The sequence below is a fragment of the Arvicanthis niloticus genome, chromosome 6 (assembly GCF_011762505.2).
Source record: "Arvicanthis niloticus isolate mArvNil1 chromosome 6, mArvNil1.pat.X, whole genome shotgun sequence".
NCBI classification, from domain to species: Eukaryota; Metazoa; Chordata; class Mammalia; order Rodentia; family Muridae; genus Arvicanthis; species Arvicanthis niloticus.
Window position 1 is genome coordinate 100686920 of NC_047663.1, and position 19799 is coordinate 100706718.

At 45.4% G+C, this 19799-nt stretch overlaps 1 protein-coding gene across 3 annotated transcripts in view; it reads left to right on the plus strand.

The window, feature by feature from the left end:
* The window catches only part of Tnfrsf17 (TNF receptor superfamily member 17), a 64409-nt gene that overhangs the window by 38692 nt on the left and 5918 nt on the right, over positions 1-19799 (plus strand). For 2 of the 3 annotated variants that reach the window (XM_076937438.1, XM_076937437.1), the window contains exons 2-4: positions 18386-18457; positions 18606-18734; positions 19633-19791. In XM_076937438.1, coding sequence (XP_076793553.1) covers positions 18620-18734; positions 19633-19791 — 274 coding nt within the window. In that variant the 5' untranslated portion in view covers positions 18386-18457; positions 18606-18619. Of the gene's footprint in view, positions 1-18385; positions 18458-18494; positions 18735-19632; positions 19792-19799 lie in introns of those variants that run through there. The other variant, XM_034507467.2, reaches the window with a different exon arrangement.

Sequence of the window (19799 nt, forward strand, 5' to 3'; positions counted from 1 at the left end):
AGGTAGCTCAGCTGGTAGTACAATATAATTATTGGAGTGCTGGGACTAGAACCCAGGGCCCTGTACAAGCTGACCAAGCCCTGTACTACTGAACTACATCCCAGCCCTGGTTTTATTTGTTTGTTAAAAAGTTGGTTTTTTCTTCCTTAATTTCTTCTTCCTGTGTTTATGTGTGTATGCATTCTATGATGGTGGGGCTTGTGCATTTGGAGGTCAGAGGACAACTTGTGGGAGTTGACTTTCTCCTTCTAGTGGGTTCTAGGATTGTACTCACATGGTCAGGTCAGGCTTGGTGAAAAGTGCCTTTACCCACTGAGCCATCTTGCTGGTCCTTTTGACTTTTGAGACAGGATGCCATGCTTCTTGTTATAGCCAAGGAAGAACCTTGAACGCTTGATCCTCCTTCCTCTACCTCCCAGAAGCTGGGATTACAGGTGTGTATTTCCATGCCAAGCTGTAGCCCTGTGTGTGTGTGTGTACCACACATGTGGGTGCATGCATAAATATGCACATTTGTGTACTAGTGAGGGTGCATGCCATGACATACTTATGGAAGTCAAGTCAACTTTGGATGTTCATCCTCGAAGTCTACCTTATATTATTTATTTATTTATCTATTTATTTATTTATAGACGGGGTTTCTCTGTGTAGCCTTCTGACTATCCTGGAACTCCATCTTTAGGCCAGGCTGGCCTCTGACTGCCTCTGTCTCCCGAGTGCTGGGATCAAAGGTGTGCCATCATTGTCCAGCTTGTTTACTTATTTCTATTTTATGGGTATTTTGCTTGAATGCATGTTTATGCACCATGTGTAGGTCTGTGCACGATGTGTGTGCCTGGTGCCTGTGGAGGGCAGAAGGCATTGGGTCCCCTGGAACTGGAGTTACAGACATTGTGAGCTGTCATATGAGTGCTGAGAATCAAGCCCAGGTCCTCAGAGCAGCCGGATCTCCTAACTGCTGAGCCATCTCTACCTTATTTTGGGACAAATTCTGTTTGTGCCAGCTGGTTTTTATGTCAACTTGACACAAGCTAGAGTCACCTGAGAGGGGGGAACCCCAACTGAGAGAGTGTTTCCATAACATCTGACTGTAGGCAAGCCTGTTAGGCATTTTCTCTTTCTTCTTGTTTGTTTGCTTGAGAGACAGTATCACTATGTAGCTCTGACTCCTGGAACTCACTGTGTAGACTAGGCTCCTCTTGAACTCACAAAGAACCACCTGCCCCTGCCTCTTTAGTGCTCAAGTACTGGGGTTAGAGGCCTGTGATACCACATCCAGCTGGCATTTTCTTAGTGATTGATATGGGGAGTTGTGTTGGTGGTGCTGTCCCTAGGCTGGTGGTCCTGGGTTCAATTAGAAAACAGGCAGGGCCTGGCAGTGGTGGTGCATGTCTTTAATCCTAGCACTCAGGAGGCAGAGACAGGTGAATCTCTGTGAGTTGGAGGTCAGCCTGCTCTCCGGTGTGAGTTCCAGAACAGCCAGAGCGACACAGAGAAACCCTGTCTCAACAAACAAACAAACAAACAAACAAAACAGTTGACTCAGTAAGACAGTAAGCAGCACCCTCATGGCCTCTGCCTCAGCTCCTGCCCCCAGGTTCCTGCCCTGTTTGAGTTCTTGTCCTAACTTCCTTTAATGATGGACTAATATATAGTCCAAATAATAAAATACCTTTCCTTCTCCCTAAATCTAAAGCAGATTGTCCCCTGGGTATTCTTGGGGCAGTGTTAAGGGAGGTAATATGTTAGAATATCAGAAACAAAGGTGTCTTAGGAGGACATAAAGTCCACCATTCGTGTCTGGCAGCTGGTGCCTAAGGTCCTGGTTAGGAAAGTGACATTCAAGCTACACAGGAAGCTATAAAGAAGGGCTCTTAACTCTACCTGGGCAATTTCCCCCTCTCTTCTGAGCCTTTTGGCCATGGTGAGGGCCAAGAGTAGGATTCCTGCAGGTCTCTTTTTTCAGAATAATGGGCTTGCTGTGGATTCTGAAGTCCTCATACATGCAAAGCAAGGACTATTAGCAACAGAGCCATCTCCCCAGCCCCTATTATTGTTATTATTCTTAAACTTTATTTATTTTATGGATGTGGGTGCTTTGTGTACATGTGTCTGTGCATCATGTGCATGCTTGGTACCTGTGGAGGCAGAAGGAGACATCAGATCCCCTGGGACTGAAGATACAGCTGGTCGTGAGCTACCTATAATTGTTAGGAATAGAACCCAGGCCCTCTGGAAGAGCAGCGAGTGTTTTTAACCATTGAGCCTTCTCTTCAGCTCCACCCCCAGTGCTATTCTTGACAAGGGATCACATGTATCTCAGGCTGGCTTCTTACTTTACCAAGAATGGCCTTGAACGTCTAATTCTCCTGCCTCCAGTTCTTGAGTGTTGAGATACCAGCCATGCACCACATTCAGTTTGAATCCATGACCTTATAAATGCTAGGCAAGTGCTTTACCAGCTGAGCCATATCTCTAGTCCCTATATTTAAAAGACAGGGCTGGCCGGGCGGTGGTGGCACACGCCTTTAATCCCAGCACTTGGGAGGCAGAGGCAGGCCGATTTCTGAGTTCGAGGCCAGCCTGGTCTACGGAGTGAGCTCCAGGACAGCCAGGGCTACACAGAGAAACCCTGTCTCGAAAAACCAAAAAAAAAAAAAAAAAAAAAAAAAAAAAAAAAAAAAAAAGGCAGGGCTGGAGAGATGGCTCAGAAGTTAGGAGAACTAGCTGCTCTTCCAGATGGACCTGGGTTCAATTCCCAGCACCCACATAGCAGCTCACAACTGTCTATAACTCCAATTTCAAGGGATCTGACACCCTCACACAGACATACATGGGGAAAAAAAAAAAACACCAAAAAACCCCACCAATGTACATAAAATAAAATCCTAATAATGAAAAATAGAAAAAACATTTTGTTTATTTGTGTGTGAGAGAAAGAGAGAGAGAGAGAGAGAGAGAGAGAGAGAGAGAGAGAGAGAGAGAGACTGTGTACATACAATAAAGGTCAGAAAAGGGCATCAGATGCCCTAGAAATGGAGTAGGTGTAAGCTATCGTGTGGGTGCTGGACACTGAGCCCAGGTCCTCTGGGTGTGTGTGCAGTGCTCTCTAGCACTGAGCAAGCTATCTTTCTGGCCTCCTTCCCCATTTTTTTTTTGAGACAGGGTTCTCTGTGTAGCCCTGGCTGTCCTGGAAATCACTCTGTAGACCAGGCTGGCCTTGAACTCAGAAATCTGCCTACGTCTGCCTCCTAAGTGCTGGGATTAAAGGCATGCGCCACCACTGCCTGGCTATAAGTGTACCACCATTGCTCTCTTCAGACACACCAGAAGAGGGAAGCAGACCTCATTACAGATGATTGTGAGACACCATGTGGCTGCTGGGATTGAACTCAGGTCTTCTGGAAGAGCAGTTGGTGCTCTTAACCACTGAGCCATCTCTCCAGAGTTCCCATTTTTTTTTTCATATAGTTTATTTTGATCCTGTTTTTTCCCTCCCACAATTCCTCCCAAATCCTCCCTTCCTCTTCCCTCCCCACCCCTTTATATTCTTTCTTTCTCTCTTTAAAAAAAATAAATGGATGGAGCAAAGGCCCAGTGGTTAGGAGCACTGGCTGCTCTTCCAGGGGACCCGGGGACAGTTGCCAGCACCCACATGGCAGTTCCAGGGGATTTGACACTCTCTTCTGGCCTCTGAGGGCACTGCATGCACATGGTACACAGACATACATGCGGATAAAACTCCTACACACAGGCAATAAATAGGAAAAACAAACAAACATGCAAAAACAAGGAACACTCGCACAAACCACACACACAAGGATAAAAACAAACAAACAAAAAAAACAAAAACAAAAACAAAAAACAAGTAAAAGACCAATAAGACAAATGACCAAAAAATCAGACAAATGACCAAAAGAGCCAAAGTTTTAAAATGGTTTTTAAAAATACCATTGAGTTTGCTTTTTGTTGGGCAACTACTCCTGGGCATGGGCCTGCCCTGAAGGGTTGTTAATATACCCATGAGACACCGTTGGAGAAATGGATTTTTCCTTTGCCAGTGGGCATCAATTGCAGATAGCCTCCAGTTTTAGGGGTGGGAGCCCATGTCTACTTCTCCTTCTCAGTGCTGAGACCCTGTCTGGCTTGAACCTGTGCAACTCTATGCTGTTGCCACAGTCTGTGTGAGCTCATGTGTGCATCAGTCCTGTGGAGTCTGGAAGGCACCGTTTCCTTGGAGTCCTCCATCCCCTCTGGCTCACAGAACCTTCTTCTTGCAAATATATCCCTGAGCCATGAGGGAAGCCAGCTGCTACATTTTATTAACTAATATGTATTAGTAATTTTCCTTCACATAGATATGTCATCAAAATATCCTAAGCCCTGATAATAGTGTTTTCTGGTAATTGCTTATGACTAAAGCAACACGCAGCAGGAGACGGGCATGTTCTGTGGCCTGGTTTAGAGCTTGCCAACATTCCATGGTCTGCAGCACCGGCTCCATCTCAACTGCTACTGTAAGGGTCTAGTGCTGTCACGGCAGTGCTGATGGATTGTCGCCACTCAGAAAAAAGCAGAAGTGGCTTACTTGCAAGGTCAGGACTCCAAGACACTGGAGCAAGCTGGGTATGATGGCATACACCTATAGTTCCAGCACTATAGTGTCTCAGTTAGTGGGGACAGACAGGATTGACAGTAAGTTCAGGCTACCTAGTAGTATGTCTAGTAAGATCTTGTCTCTGAGACCAACCCAATGAAAACAGCAGCTGGGAGATGACTTCTTGGGTAAAGTGCTTACTTCAAAACCTTGAGTACCTGTGCCACCAAGTATGGCTCCTCAGGTAAAGGTGCTTGCTAGGACTCATATGGTTGAAGGAGAGAAAGAACAAGTTATCTTCTGACTTCCATACATGAACAGAATAATTAAGTATGATATGAACACCAGCAACGAAATGAGAATGCATACACACACACACACACACACACACAGAGAGAGAGAGAGAGAGACAGAGAGAGAGAGAGAGAGAGAGAGAGAGAGAAAGAGAGAGAAAGAAAGAGAGAGGGGGGGAATAAGGTAAGACCAAAATTCAACAAGCTAGAAAGTAAACTGGAAGACTTCCTTGGGCCACGTATGGTATGAACAGCCGCACAGAGAATAACCTTAGACGCTACTGCCACCAGGAGCCCAGATGCATAAATGTCTGTACTAAGCCCAGATCTCCCTCAAGACTCACTGAGCTTCGCTGTGAACAGTTAGGGGCCACTCACAAAAGCTCCCTGGGTTCTAGCACATGGTGTGGGCATCATAGGACGTCCCCAGATGAGTTTGCTTGTGCTCTCTCTCCTTTTCTTTCTTGTTTGTCTTTGTTTTTGTTTTGAGACAGGGTTTCTCTGTGTTTCCCTGACTGTCCTGAAACTGGAACTCACCCTGAGATGAGGCTGGCCTTATACTCAGAGATCAGCCTGGCTCTGCCTCCCAAGTGCCAGGATTAAATGCATGCACCGTAACCACTGGGCTTCCCAGTGGTTTCTTACAGCACCACTTTTTTTTGTCTGTTTTTTTTTTTTGTTTGTTTTTTTTTTTGTTTTTTTTTTTTTTTTTGAGACAGGGTTTCTCTGTATAGCCCACTATACCACTTTTAACAGATGGTTTGTGACATGACCACAAATGTTTGAGGTTTATATTATTCCTTTTCTGTTGTTGTTGGTTTGAGACAGTGTCTCATGAAGCATAAGCTGGCCTTGAACTTGCTATGTAGCTGAGACTGAATTTCAGATCTCCATGCTCTATGGAATCTTTGATGAGTACAGGAAGTACATGATGTACCCATGTGATTATAAACACTATCTGTGATTAACTATACCTCACTGGAGTAGGGAGGTGGAGGTGCATGATTTTCATCCCAGCACTCAGGAGGCAGAAGCAGGCAGATCTCTGTGTTTGAGGCCAGCCTGGTCTACAGAGAGAGAGTCCCAGGATAGCCAGGACTACAGAGAGAAACCCTATCCTGAAAAACCAAACCAATCAACCAATCAACCAATTAAAAAACACACTTCCTTGGCTTAACCACTCCATCACTGTTCTATTTCTTTCCCTGAAGCCAAGGTTTCAATCTGCAGCATAGGCTCCCCTCAGAGTTGTGGGAATCCTGCCTCAGCCTCCTGAGTGTTGGAGTTACAAGCATGAACATATCTTTTGATTGTGTGTATCTGAATGCAGGTGCCCAGAGAAGCCAGAGGCATCAGATCCTTCTGGCGCTGGAGCTGGGACCTAACTTGGCCTTCTGGAAGAACAGCAAATACTCTTGATTTATATCTCTATGTTCAGATGCCCAGGGCTACACAGTTTTATAAACAAGGCATCAGGATGATGATGTAAGGATATCTCACAAGGACAGCTGCACCTCACCACTCCCAGCCTGCACAGAACAGAGGAGAATCCACTCCAGTGTCATTCTCAGGTGCCAGCTGTCATTCTCAGTTCTAACAAAGCCAAATGATGCTGTCTGACCTCTCTGAAGCCAACGGTGCCGTTCACTTGAATGCAATAGAAGAGCATCAGGAGGATGCTGGCATTTATTTGGCACCAACAGAAACACTGCATCAAGAAAGCCAGTGAAAGAAGAGCTATGGGTCTTCTCAAAAGGAGCAAGGCAAGGCAAAGGGTTTTAAGGTGAAAACCTTAAATGTATACAATTACATAGAATTTTTTGAAACACTAATCCTTGGCCACTAATATTAGTAACTATCAATTGTGGTGGCACGCTGTAATCCCCGTGCCCTGCAGAATATAGAAAGATGTTAAGTTCAAGACAAGGTTGGGCTCCAGAGTGAGACTTTATTTAAAAAAAAATCAAAAGTAGGGTGGATTATGGTGATACCCACCCTAATCTAAGCACCCATCAGGTTGAGGCAGGGGATTGCCACATGAAGAAGGTAATCCAGGGCTACACAGCAAGATCTTTTCTCAAGAAACCAAAAGGGAAACAAAAGGAAAGCAAGACCAAACAGGATGCCCAAGAGGATGGACCTCATGTGGATTCCAGCTGACCTTGAACTTAAGATGCTCCTGCCTCAGCATCCAGAGGACTGGCATTAAAAATGTCTTTATAGCTGATGGCAGCGGCACATGCCTTTACTCCTAGCACTCAGGAGGCAGAGGCAGGCAGATCTCAGAGTTCAAGACTAGCCTGGTCTACAGAGTGAGTTCCAGGACAACCAGGGCTACACAGAGAAACCTTGTCTCTAAAAACCAAAAACAAATCAAGAAGGAAAAGAAGGAGGAGGAGGAGGAGGAGGAGGAGGAGGAGGAGGAGGAGGAGGAGGAGGAGGAGGAGGAGGAGGAAGAGGAGAAGGAGAAGAAGAGACCCCCCCAAACCAAACAAAAACTCAAAGAAAACAAACAACAACAAAAAACATACAAACACTAAAGCAAAAATAAAACCCAAAACAAATACCGCTATAAACTTGTATGGGTTTAGGAAGATGACTCAGCTGTAAAAGCACATGTGGCTCTTGCAGAGGACCCCAGTTTGAGTGGCTCAGGACCATCTGTAATTCTAGATGCAGAGGATTCAATGCCCTCTTCTAGCCTCTATGGGCACCTTGCATTCATGCACATATCTACACAGACATACACACACCTACAACATACAAAACCATACTGCAGTGTACACACACACACACACACACACACACACACACACACACAGAGAGCTTTTTTTTGAGACAGGGTTTCTCTGTATAGCTCTGGCTATCCTGGAACTCAGTCTGTAGACCAGGCTGGCCTCGAACTCAGAAATCCACCTGCCTCTGCCTCCCAAATGCTGGGACTAAAGGTGTGAGTCACCACTGCTCAGCTTACACATGGCTTTTTAAGACAGGGTTTCTCTGTGTAGCCCTGGCTGTCCTGAAAATTGAGTTGTAGATCAGGCTAGACTTGAACTCACAGAGATCTGCCTGCCCCTGCCTCCCAAGTGCTGGGATTAAAGGCGTGTGCCACCATGCCTGGCTATATACATATTTTTAAAATCCTTTCTTCATAGAGTTGAGAAGAAAGCTCAGTGTAGTAAGTACTTGGGGTGGGAAATGAAGACCCAAGTTCAGAAGTTTAGCATACACATAAAGCCAGAATAGTGGAGCACACGTGTAACCCCCAAAACTCCTATAGTGAGATGGAAAGCAAGCAGGAGAAATCCCCAGAGGGTTTGGGGCCACCTAGTGTTAATCCCAAGATTCTCAAGAGAAAACCAGTTCTACAATTTTGAGCCAAATTTGAAGCAAACTTTAAATCCTTACCATGACAGACTCTGGTCAGGTCCACTCTTTAGTATCCCAGAGAGTAGTGACCAGTCACATATTGTAGGGGCTGTATAAGGGCAAACTTACATGACCATTGTATTTCCTATGTGGTATTGTTATTTTCCAAGAACTACAACTCTCAGCATTCCAGAAAGCTACCTTGTCCTTGTGCAGGTGGGTCTTATGCCTTGAGTTGCATCCTTGGTCAAGTCCTCGACTCTATGATGGGTACTTGTTTATGTGGGGATCTGATAACCACCAACTTCATGGTACCCAAATAGGAATTATCATTTAGTTAAGGTATCAATGATGCAAGAGCCAACAGTAATTAGCAGAAGCCAGAGGGCCACAGGCCCTGTGTTGGCTAATATCAGCGTTACTAGGTAGGAGGAGCCTGGAAATGGAGGGGCACCAGTCATTTATTTCATTTTAGTTCCTTTTTGTCATGGGCTTGACCAGAGTCCATCCTGGTTAGGATTTAATTAAAACTTGCTCTAAATTTGGCTCAAAATTGTGGACCTGGTTTTTCTCCTGAGACCCTGAGGATTACCACTAGCCTGGTATACACAACTACAATCAAGAGAGAATGTCTCAAAGCACTAGAAGGTGGATTCCTCACCCAGGGCTGTTTACTGTGCCACAGTACATGCACATCTACACGTTTTCAGTTTTTCAAGATGGGGCTTCTGTGTAGCCCTGGCTGTTCTGGAACTCACTCTGTAGATCAGGCTGGCCTCGAACTCAGAGCAATACCCACCTCTGGTGCCCAAATTAAAGGCATGCCCTGCCACTCTGCATACTCACACTCCGTTATAATACATACCAAAGCATTTCCAGGGAAGACATTTTGGTAGGTTGTTGTCAAAAAATAAAAGAAGTCTCAAAGAACCCAAAGCCTTGGCCTCCACTGGGCTGCAAACCCCAGAGTGGTGAGCTTCCTCCATTTCAGGCTTCAGAGAGACCTGTGAGTCTGGAGTTGGAGGAGGTGAAGTGGGTTAGGATTGGGATCCTAGGTGGAGAGGGAGGGTTCTCAGAAGTCGTGCTGAGCCTGTCCTGTAATGTTAAGTCAACTTCCAAGACCTCTTTCTCCCTTTCTTCCTGCCTCTCAGATTTCAGCCTACCCCTCCAAAGCTTGGCTGGCTTGTGGATATGAAAAGTTACCCGGTTCTGGTTCCATCCCAGGCTGTCTCCTAGTTATGCAAAGATTCCCTTTGAAGTTCAGCTACTATGAACTTGTTCTTTCTACACCTGAGGATGTACCATGTTCTAGCAGCCCTTTAGAATTTTTCACAGTGCTTCATTTTGATCTGTAGGATGTCCCAATTGTTCCCAATTATGAAGGCAAATGAATTGGGGATGTTTGAGTTTCTCTTTTAGCCACTGACTTCTCCCCATGACTCTTCTTTCCCCCACTGTAAACACCACAGGACAGTGAATGCATACTGAGAACCATATCAGCATTATCAGGTAATTTGACAGGCTGAGAGAACCCCTCCCATCCTGTATTGATCACTGTCTTCTATGCATGAGACACTGTTGCAGGCACCATGGGACAAGTGAGTTCCTTTTAGATGTTCTTCCTACCATATGGATTCTGAACTTTAATATAGGGCTGGTGGTAGCTTAGTGGCACTTGACCCCAAACCTGATGAACTGAAGCACACACACACACACACACACACACACACACACACACACACACACACACTCATGCACACAATCAATCAATCAATGTAAAAACAACATTAAAGTAATAGCTAGACTTGATGGCACAGGTCTATAATGTAAATAATTGGGAGGCAGAGGCTTATGAGTTGGGTTACAGAGTGAGTTTAAGACTAGCTCTGGCCACACAGGTAAACTTGATCTCCAACAAACAAAAGCATCAAGAAACACAAAGTACAGGGAATCATTCCATTAAGGAGCAAGCAGGCTAAAGTGGATAGAGGTAAGGGCGTAAGAAGGTAAGAGGTAAGAAGTCTCCAGTCTCAGTGTGATTCTCCAAGGAGCAGTTGTCATGATGGAGTGAGTGGTACCGTGATGGGCTTATTTATGGAAGGAAGCCGCCAAGAAGGATGAAGGGAAGAAGGCAGTGAAGAGGAAATGGTCTTCAGATCTTAGTGAGGAGGGGAAGGAGGGAAACAGGGTTGGAAGAGCCTTACAATGGACTGGGAACATAGCTCAGTGGAATAGTGTTTGCCTAATTTATTTAGGACCTCACTTCCAGGCTTGGCCCTCAGCTGTCAGACAAAGGAAAATAAAACTGGGCAGAGGCTGAGCTCAGTTGCTAGAGTGCTTCTTAGCATACAGGATGCCCTGGCTTTAAACCCCAGCACTACAACAAGCTGGCATGATGACACATGCTTGTAATCCAGCACTGGGAGGTGGAGATTGGAGAATTAGAAGGCAGTGGCTGGAGAGAGGGCTCAGTGGTTAGAACCCCTGCTCTGCAAGCCTTTAATTCCAGCTTTGAGAGACAGAGAAATCCCAGCTGCAGAAACTGTATCTTCCAGCTCTGGGTTTGATTGAGAGACATTTCCTCAAAAGAACAAAACAATATGATGGAAGCAATTGAGAAAGATTTTTGGTACCTTAGGCCTACATACACACACACACACACACACACACACACACACACACACACGCTTCTACACACATGTAAACATGCATATACACACAATAAAAAAGGGAGAAAAGGAAGTTTAAGGTCATTGTTGGCTACACAGGTATTTCAAAACCAGCTTGGGGACCGAAGAGATGGCTCAGCAGTTAAGAGCACTTGCTACTCTTATAGAGCACCCACATCCAGCACCTACATCCACCTACATCTGGCAGAGGAATCTTTTTTTTGGCAAGTACATATCACATGCCTCTTCACAAGTAAATGTAAAAATAAATCTTTAAAAATATTTGTAAAGGAGCCGTCTGGTGGTGGCACATGTCTTTAATCCCAGCACTTAGGAGACAGTGTCAGGCAGGCCTCTGAGTTTGAGACCAGCCTAGTGTAAAGAATGAGTTTGCAGATAGTCAAGGCTATGCAGAGAAACCTTGTCTCTAAAAGCAAAAGGGTGCGGGTATATAGCTCAGTTGGTGGAATATTGCCTCAGATTCATGAACTATGCATAGAGTTGGGCACAGTAGTACATGCCTGTGATCCAAGTACTTGGGAGGCAGAGGCAGGAGGAGCCGAGGTTCAAAGTTGTGATGGCTTAAATATGCTTGGCCCAGGGAGTGGCACTATTAGGAGGTGTGGCCTTGTTGGAAGAAGTGTGTCACTGTGGGGAGTGGGCTTTAAGACTCCTGTGCTCAGACTTCACTCAGTGTGGAATTGAGAGCCTCTTCTTGGCTGCCTGTGGAATCCAACTGTCTCCTGTCTGCCTTCCCATCAAGACACAGAACTCTTGGTTCCGCTAGCACCATGCCTGCTTGGATACTGCCATGCTTCCCACCATGACAGTAATGTGTTGTAGTAAGTATTTAAATCCAGTCCCGAGGTTTTTACCCTGTCTTAGCTATTTAAGTTCCCAGATGAAACACACACACAAAGATTATATTTACTATAAGACTTCAACAGTACAAAAGCTGGGCAGATGCTACCCTCTATGCTGTTAGAATCTACTTTCCTATTGATAACCCCGAGCTATTACTTACTATGTTCATCTGGGCTGCTCTTAATTCTAATTAGCCAGCCCACAGGTCCATGTTTTCTTTACTCCTAACCCATGGCAGCCTCTTCCTCCTCCTTCTTCCCCTTGTGGTTCTCCTCCCATCCCAAGCCGTGGGGAACCCTAAACCCCATCTATGCTCTTCTGCCCAGCTATTGTCTGTTGGCATCTTTATTTACCAATCATATTCCCAGGTCTTAGGGGCCCACTCTTAGCATTACAAAAGACAATAAAAGACAAAACCTCAACAGTAATGGACCCAACCTCTGAACTGTAAGCCAGTCCCCAATTAAATATTTTCTTTATAAGAGTTACCTGGGTCATGTCCCTCCACAGTAATGAAACCCTAAGACAGAGGTCATCCTTAGCTATATAGAGAGTTCAGGGTCAGCCAGGCATGCCCCATTTTTTTTTTCAGAACTAATGATTTAGATAGCACTACTCAGTGGTAAGGAAATCTTCCTCCAATGGTGGATTTCTCCCTTTCCCTGAGAGAGCAACTACTCTCAGGCTCTTAGCATTTTTCCAGGTGAAGCCTTGGTTTGGCTGGCTGGCTGTAAACAGAGCAAGGCGTCTGGTTGGCAATGTTCTGTGCCTTATGTCTTTCGCTCACTAATGTGTCTTACACTGACCACACATGCCATTCTTCTTAATGGCTATGTTGTATTTCATGGCAAGGTCCTATTGATGGTCCCTTGCTTGTTCCAGGCTTTTGTGAATGCATTGCACTGATGTCAACCTGCTCATACACGTTACTTCAGTTCCCTAAGCAAACGCATGGCAGACACAATAGTGCTTTCTTGGTTCAGTTTACTTTTGAGAGTGTTTGTCTCCGTGTGTATGTACACACATGTGCAGATACTCTCAGAGTCCACATTGGGTGCTTTGGAGCTAGAGTTCATCCAGGTGCTTGTGAGCTGCCTGAGGTGGTTGCTGAGAACTGAACTTGGGTTTTCTGAAAGAGCACTGCGCCATCTCTCTAGCTGCTACAATAGTGCTTTGATCTCCTGCCTTAGTTAGGTTTACTACTATAAGGGTCTGTGACTCACTGAAGAATGATACCCTGGACTCAAATAGTATGTAAACACAAAGTGTGTTTTATTCTTCAGAAGCCCAGAATGCTGGAGTCTCCAGTTACCAAGATATGGAGGTTTGCAGGCCTGATTTAAAGCACATTAGGGGTTTCTGGGGTAGGTGACCCTTATCTTACTCCATCTCTAAGGACATTCCATTATGAGGTGTTGGGGCTGGAAACTGTTGCTGAGGAAGTCTGGAAACTGCTACTGACCCATTGTCGTTAACTTAGGCCAGGTGGCAGCTTCTGAGGCCTGGACTTGCCTGGAGTTGCCCAGTTTTGGGAAATAGAGTTTTAGAGTTTTAGGCCTAGTCTCCTAGTCTCTAGTTTAGGCAGTTAAGCTAACTTGCAGCCTGTCATGGAGTCAGCCTCGCCTTCTCACTATTGCCGCTATGAAACATTATGACTGAAGCAACATGGGGAATATCTTACTTAGGGTATCTGTTGCTGTGAAGAGACACCATGACCACAGCAACTCTTATAAAAGAAAGCACTTAATTAGGGTTTACTTCTATTCAGATGTTTAGTTTATTATTGCCATGGCAGACATAGTACTGGAGAGTCATCTAGATCTGTAGGCAGCAGAGAAAGAAAGAGTGACAGACAGAGACAGCGACAGAGACAGAGACAGAGACAGGGACAGGGACAGAGACAGAGACTGGGCTTGGCTTGAGCATTTGGAACCACAAAGCCCACCCCCAATGACACACTTTCTCCAACAAGGCCACATCTCCTCCAACATGGCCACACCTCCTAATAATGCTGCTCCCTGGTGACCAAGCATCCAAATCTATGAGCCTATGGAAGCCATTCCTATTCAAACCACACAGAAAGGAAAGGGTTTATTTCACTCACAGTTCCATATAGCCATTCAGCATCAAAAGCAGTGAGGGCAGGAACTCATGCAGGGCAGGAACCTGGAGGCAGGAGCTGATGCAGAGGCCATGGAGGGTGCTGCTTACTGATTTGCTCTACATGACTTGCTCAGCCTGCTTTCTTATAGAACCTAGGAACACCAGCCCAGGGATGGCTCCACCCACAATGGGTTGGGCCCTCCTCATCAGTCACTAATTGCCTCGTCCAGCAGGGCAGAGAACAAGGTCCAGAGGACGACCTGAAAGAAAGAATTGGGGACCTGAAAGAAAAGGCGAATGCAAAGAACCATGGCTTGTCTATAGTCTGATCAAACCGCTATTTTAATTTTTCACACAGGGGTTATATACACATAGAGGCAGGATGTGGGGGAAGGGGATGACGAAGGAGTGTAGGTGTTTTCAGGGGGAGTACAGATATCTTCCAGAACAGGGTATCAGCTGGGTGAAGAAGCAGGAAACATGTCACTATGACTCTGTCTATGATTCACTTGTTTCTTATCTAAGCTGGTACTCTCCACCAAGGCTACCTATCCACAAGGTCTATGACTACTAGTTCTTATCCAGGCTGGTAAATTTCCACCAAGGCTGCTTGTTTACAAGATCTTATAGCTATCTGTTTTAGGGTCAGTGTTTTCTCACAGAGCCCAAGACTTTGTGTTAGCAGGCATGTATGACTGACTCAGGCGTATTGCTGATTTTAGGCCTTTACCGTATAAGCAAAGCTGCTTCTGACAACTAATTAAGAAAATGTCTCATAGGCTTGCCTACAGTCTGGTCTTGTGGAAGCATTTTCTTAATGGAGGGTCCCTCTTTTACATGACTTTAGCTTGTATCAAGTTAACAAGAAACTCTGGCTTTCTTGTTTCCTCCTGACTTCTTGGGCACGCCTCACACCAAGTGCCTCCTCATCTTCTTCACCCATGTTTAAGGCTCCAACAGTCAGCCTAGTGCATCAGACCTGATCCGACTGCAAAGTGTATCCATTGTCTAAGCCATCCTGAGACGCTCCTGCTGCTTGGCTATGAGCAGATATTCTAGTGCTCTCTTGCTTCTCCAACTATCCTGGCCCTGTTGCTGGCTTGTCTGAGGCTCCCTTTTGGTAGGAGCTAGGCACATGGGACGTCCTAGAGGAGCCACTACTGCCCCCAGCGATCCCACTCTCTCGGTTCACTGTTGACTCCTGTGGAGAAATCTGAGCTTTAGATCCACTTCTTCACTGAAATTCTGTTTGTTAATGAATTAATTTGTGTGTGTGTGTGTGTGTGTGTGTGTGTGTGTGTGTGTGTGTGTATGTGTGTATGTGTGATGTACATGTGTGAAGAGGGTAGAGAGGACACTGGTATCTTCCTCTATCTCTCTCCACTTTTTTTTTTTTTTTTTGGTTTTTCGAGACAGGGTTTCTCTGTGTAGTCCTGGCTGTCCTGGAACTCACTCTGTAGACCAGGCTGGCCTCAGGCTCAGAAATCCGCCTGCCTCTGCCTCCCAAGTGCCGGGATTAAAGGCGTGCGCCACCACCGCCCGGCTTCTCTCCACTTTTTAAGATAGGGTCTCTCACTGACTTGGAAGCTCAGCCTTAGAGCTAGGCTGGCTGGCCAGTGAGCCCTGGGATCTGGTTGTCTCTGTTGCCAGTACATGTTCCAAGTCTGTTTGTTTGTTTGTTTTTGTTTTTCTTCACATGGGAGCTGAGGATTTGAACTCAGGTTCTCAGCTTGCACCCTTACCACTGAACCATCTCCCTGGTTCCTTTGATTGACGGTCTCGAAGCTCAAATCCTGCATTTCATCATCCACATTTCACTATCAACACTTCAACGTTGTACAGTGCTTTAAAACCATGAAAAAAGATAAAGAACAACAGAAATACAGGGGGAGGAAAACATCACAAATCTCTTCCTACTATTACATGAAATATAATCAATAGGAAGTAAGGCCTCCTGACACTGCCCCATACCCAACCCAGAGACGATCATTGCAAGAACCCAGGCTTTGGCCATCCCTCCCTCCTTTCATCTTTCTCTACTTCCTATCCCCCTTCCTCACTTCCTCCCTCATCCCTCCTCTACCTTCCCCCTCCCTTTCTTTCCTCCTTCATCCCCTCCCTTACCCCCTTCCTTCCTTCCCCCTCCTATCTTGCCACATAGTAAGACAAGACCGGTCATGAACTGCAAGCCTCTTCTCTGCATCTGCCAAGTTCTGAGCTGACAGGTGCGAACCAACCAAGGCAGGAAGCGTGTCGTTAGCTTGAGGCCAGCCTGGGTCACATAATGAGTATGAGATTCTGTCTCAAAAAATAGAAACACAGACAACAGGCACACCAAAATAAAAACAAGAACAAACAAAGAAATACTCCCTCCCAAAAAGACCAAACGAACAAAGCAGGACTACACAGAAAAACCCTGTCCGGAAAAAACAAACCAACCAAACAATAAAACTGAAAAACAAACTGAAGTGATTCTAATTAAGTAACAAGGAAAAAGCATGAGCAGAGATCTGTCCTGTCTGTCTGCCATCTGTTCCTCTCTCTGTATAGAACACTGTCCATCAGGGCTGCTCAGATAGAACACATCATCATCATCATCATCATCGTCATCATCATCATCATCATCATCGTCGTCGTCGTCGTCATAGTTGTCATCGTTGTCATTAGTAGTAGTAGTAGTAGTTTTTTGAGACAGCCTGGCTGCCCTGGAACTTGATATGTAGACTAGGGTGGCCTTGAACTCATGAGATCTCATTGCCTGTCTCTTGAATGCTGGGATTAAAGACATGCTACTATGCCATGTTGACATGTATGTTTAATTTGTGTGCACCTCTGTTTATGCTTGTGTGTGCAGGTATATGTGCCTATGTGTGTTGGAGGACAGGTGTCAAATGTCTTTTATGACTTGTCACCCATTCCTTTGAGACAAAAGACTCTCCCTTAGCTGAAGCTCTGGTTTTATCAGCGAGGCTGTAAACCTGTAAGTCCCAGCTAGAATTATAGATGTATATGGGATATCCAATTTTTTAGGTGGGTATTGGGATTCCAACACTGGTCCTCATGATCACCCCAAAAGTGCCCTTAACCACCAAGTCATCTTTTTAGGCTGAATATATAATACTCTGTCCCACAGAATATTCATCCAAGCTTGCAACAGGTAAGCTACACAAACCCTTGAAGTTTCCAGGATATGGTAATGGCACAGATCCATTTACTTATTGATTTATTTGGGTTTCTCAAGCCAGGGTTTCTCCAGGAAAATAGTTCTGGCTGTCCTGGAACTTGTTCTGTAGACCAGGCTAACCTTGAAATCACAGAGATCATGTATTTTTAATTTTTTTTTTACTTTATGTGTACGTGTGTTTTACCCACATGTATATCTGTGACTATGTATGTGCCTGGTATCTACGGAAGCTAGAAAGGTACAGTGGATTCCAAGGGACTGTTGTGAACTACCGTGTGGGTGCCAGAAATCAAACAGGTCCTTTGGCAGAACAGCCAGTGTGATTGCTGGGCCATTTCTTCAGTCCCTAAGGTAGTTTCATGACAAGGTTGCTTCAGTGTAGTTCAGTGGGCTTTGGCTTCACTACCTGTGTGCTTCTACCTCATGCTTTGGTGGTGGCATACTTCTTTAATCCAAGCACTTAAGAGGCAGAGGCAGGTGGATAGCTGTTAGTTAGAAGCCAGCCTGATCTACAGAGTGAGTTCTAGGACAGCCAGGGCTACACAGAAAAACCCTGTCTCAAAAACTAAAACAAAAAAATATATTTTTGAGACAGGATCTTGCTGTGTAACCCAGGCTGGCTTTCCATGTGAGACCTTCTTGCCTCTGCCTCATAGGTGCTGGGATTATAGGCATGGCACCATGACACTCAAGCTTGACTCCCTAACCCTGACTTTACAGATCGTATAGGGTAGAACATATGCGCATAAGTCATCAATCCAAGTCTCTAAGCACTTTCCAGGGGATGGTAAAGGTTCACTTCTTTTTGAGGATGTATACTGGACTGTTGTCTTACTTTGTTTTTGAGACAGAGCCTCTCTATGTAGCTCTTAGAGATGAAGCTGGCCTCAAATTCACCAAGACCCATCCGCCTCTGCCTCCAGAGGGCTGGGAGTAAAGGTTGCACTCCCATGCGGGCTAGGAAGACATTAATTGTTATGACATACTGCCCTCAAATGACCCTTTTTTCAAGCCTGCTGCTTTAACCCCAACTGCCAAAGCACACCTGGTAGTCATAGTTGATGGATTCCTTCTGTCTTTTCTCTGCTGTCAGCCACTGCCACCCACTGGTTCCAGCCTATAGTTTGTCTTCCCTGTTGACATTAAGTATGTAAGGGATGCAGGCCTCATCTTGCCTGTCTCTTGTCTCATGATACAGTCCCAAACCAGATAATCCATAAATGGTTACTGCACTTTCAGCTTGATGCCCCAGGCTTGCCCACTGGGGCCGTAACTTTCTTCTATAAATAGGTGGTTTCTGTTTCAGGAATGGTTTGCTGTGATATACCCTTCTGCTGCCCCGCCCACGCCTCTTAGAAACGGAGGATCAGAAAGAGAGGTATTCAAATCTTCCACCACAATACCCGAGGCCCTCCTAAGAGCAGTCAGGGTCTTTCTTTCCGCCTGACTTCCTGTCCACGGGGAACTCCTGCAGAGAACCTGCTGTCTTTCCATGCTCTTCTGTCTGCTCTTCCTGTTTCTTTCAGTGATCCAGTTCCTCATGGCTCAGCAGTGCTTCCACAGTGAATATTTTGACAGTCTGCTACATGCTTGCAAACCGTGTCACCTGCGATGTTCCAACCCTCCTGCACCCTGTCGGCCTTACTGTGATCCAAGTAAGTGCAACTCAACAGTTGCTTCCCATGGGAGGCAGTCTCCTGATAGTGCTATCTACTAGAGAACAAATGTTATTGAGGAGATGGGGAGATTTTTCTTTTCTTTTCTTTTCCTGAATCAAAACAAGAAAATATAAATGCCTCCTGGAACAAAGGAATTATTCTGAACCAGACTCAATTTTATTCTTCAGCTCTTAATTAAGGGGTATTTAGAATTTCAAAGTTAATGTTGGTGAAACCAGGAATAGGTAGTACATGCTCTAATTCAGTGGTTCTCAATCTTCCTAAGCTGCAACCCTTAAATAGTTCCTCCTTTGTGGTGACCCCAACCATAAAATTATTTTCGTTGATACTTCCTAACTAGTTTTACCACTGTTATGGATCATAATGTAAATATCTAATATGCAGGTTATTCGATATGGGACCCCTGTGAAAGGGTTGTTTGACCTCCCCAGAGGGTTGCTCCCTACAGGTTGAGAACTGAACAAATTTGAGGTTTGCCTGGGCTACACTGTGAATTTGAGGGCAGCTTAGGCTAGAGTGGGGTCCAGTTCCATAAATAACACAGAGTTCAGCTGTAGATGGGAAGGTAGAGCATCTGGCTAGCATGTACACAGCCCTGGGTTCTGTCCCCAGCAGTGTGTATGTCATAGTGCTACAGATCTGTAATTGCAGCACTTACGTAGAGGAGGTGGAAACTGGAGGATCAGAAGTTCAAGGTCATCCTTGGCTATGGCTGGGTTTGAGGTCAGACTGATCGACAAGAGACTTTGTCTCAAAAATCACCCCAAATAAGATGCTCATGAACATGCATTAGGGGAGCTGAGTGTTGGAAAGTCATACTTGGTGTGAATCCCGAGCTCTGGTTACATCTCTCTGTGACGTTCTTTTGATAAAGGCATGCCCAGTTCAGTGAGAGGGACGTACACAGTTCTCTGGATCTTCTTGGGCCTGACCCTGGTTGTCTCTTTGGCACTTTTCACACTCTCATTCTTGCTGAGGAAGATGAGCCCCGAGGCCCTGAAGAACAAGCCTCAAAGCCCTGGTCAGCTTGATGGTGAGTCT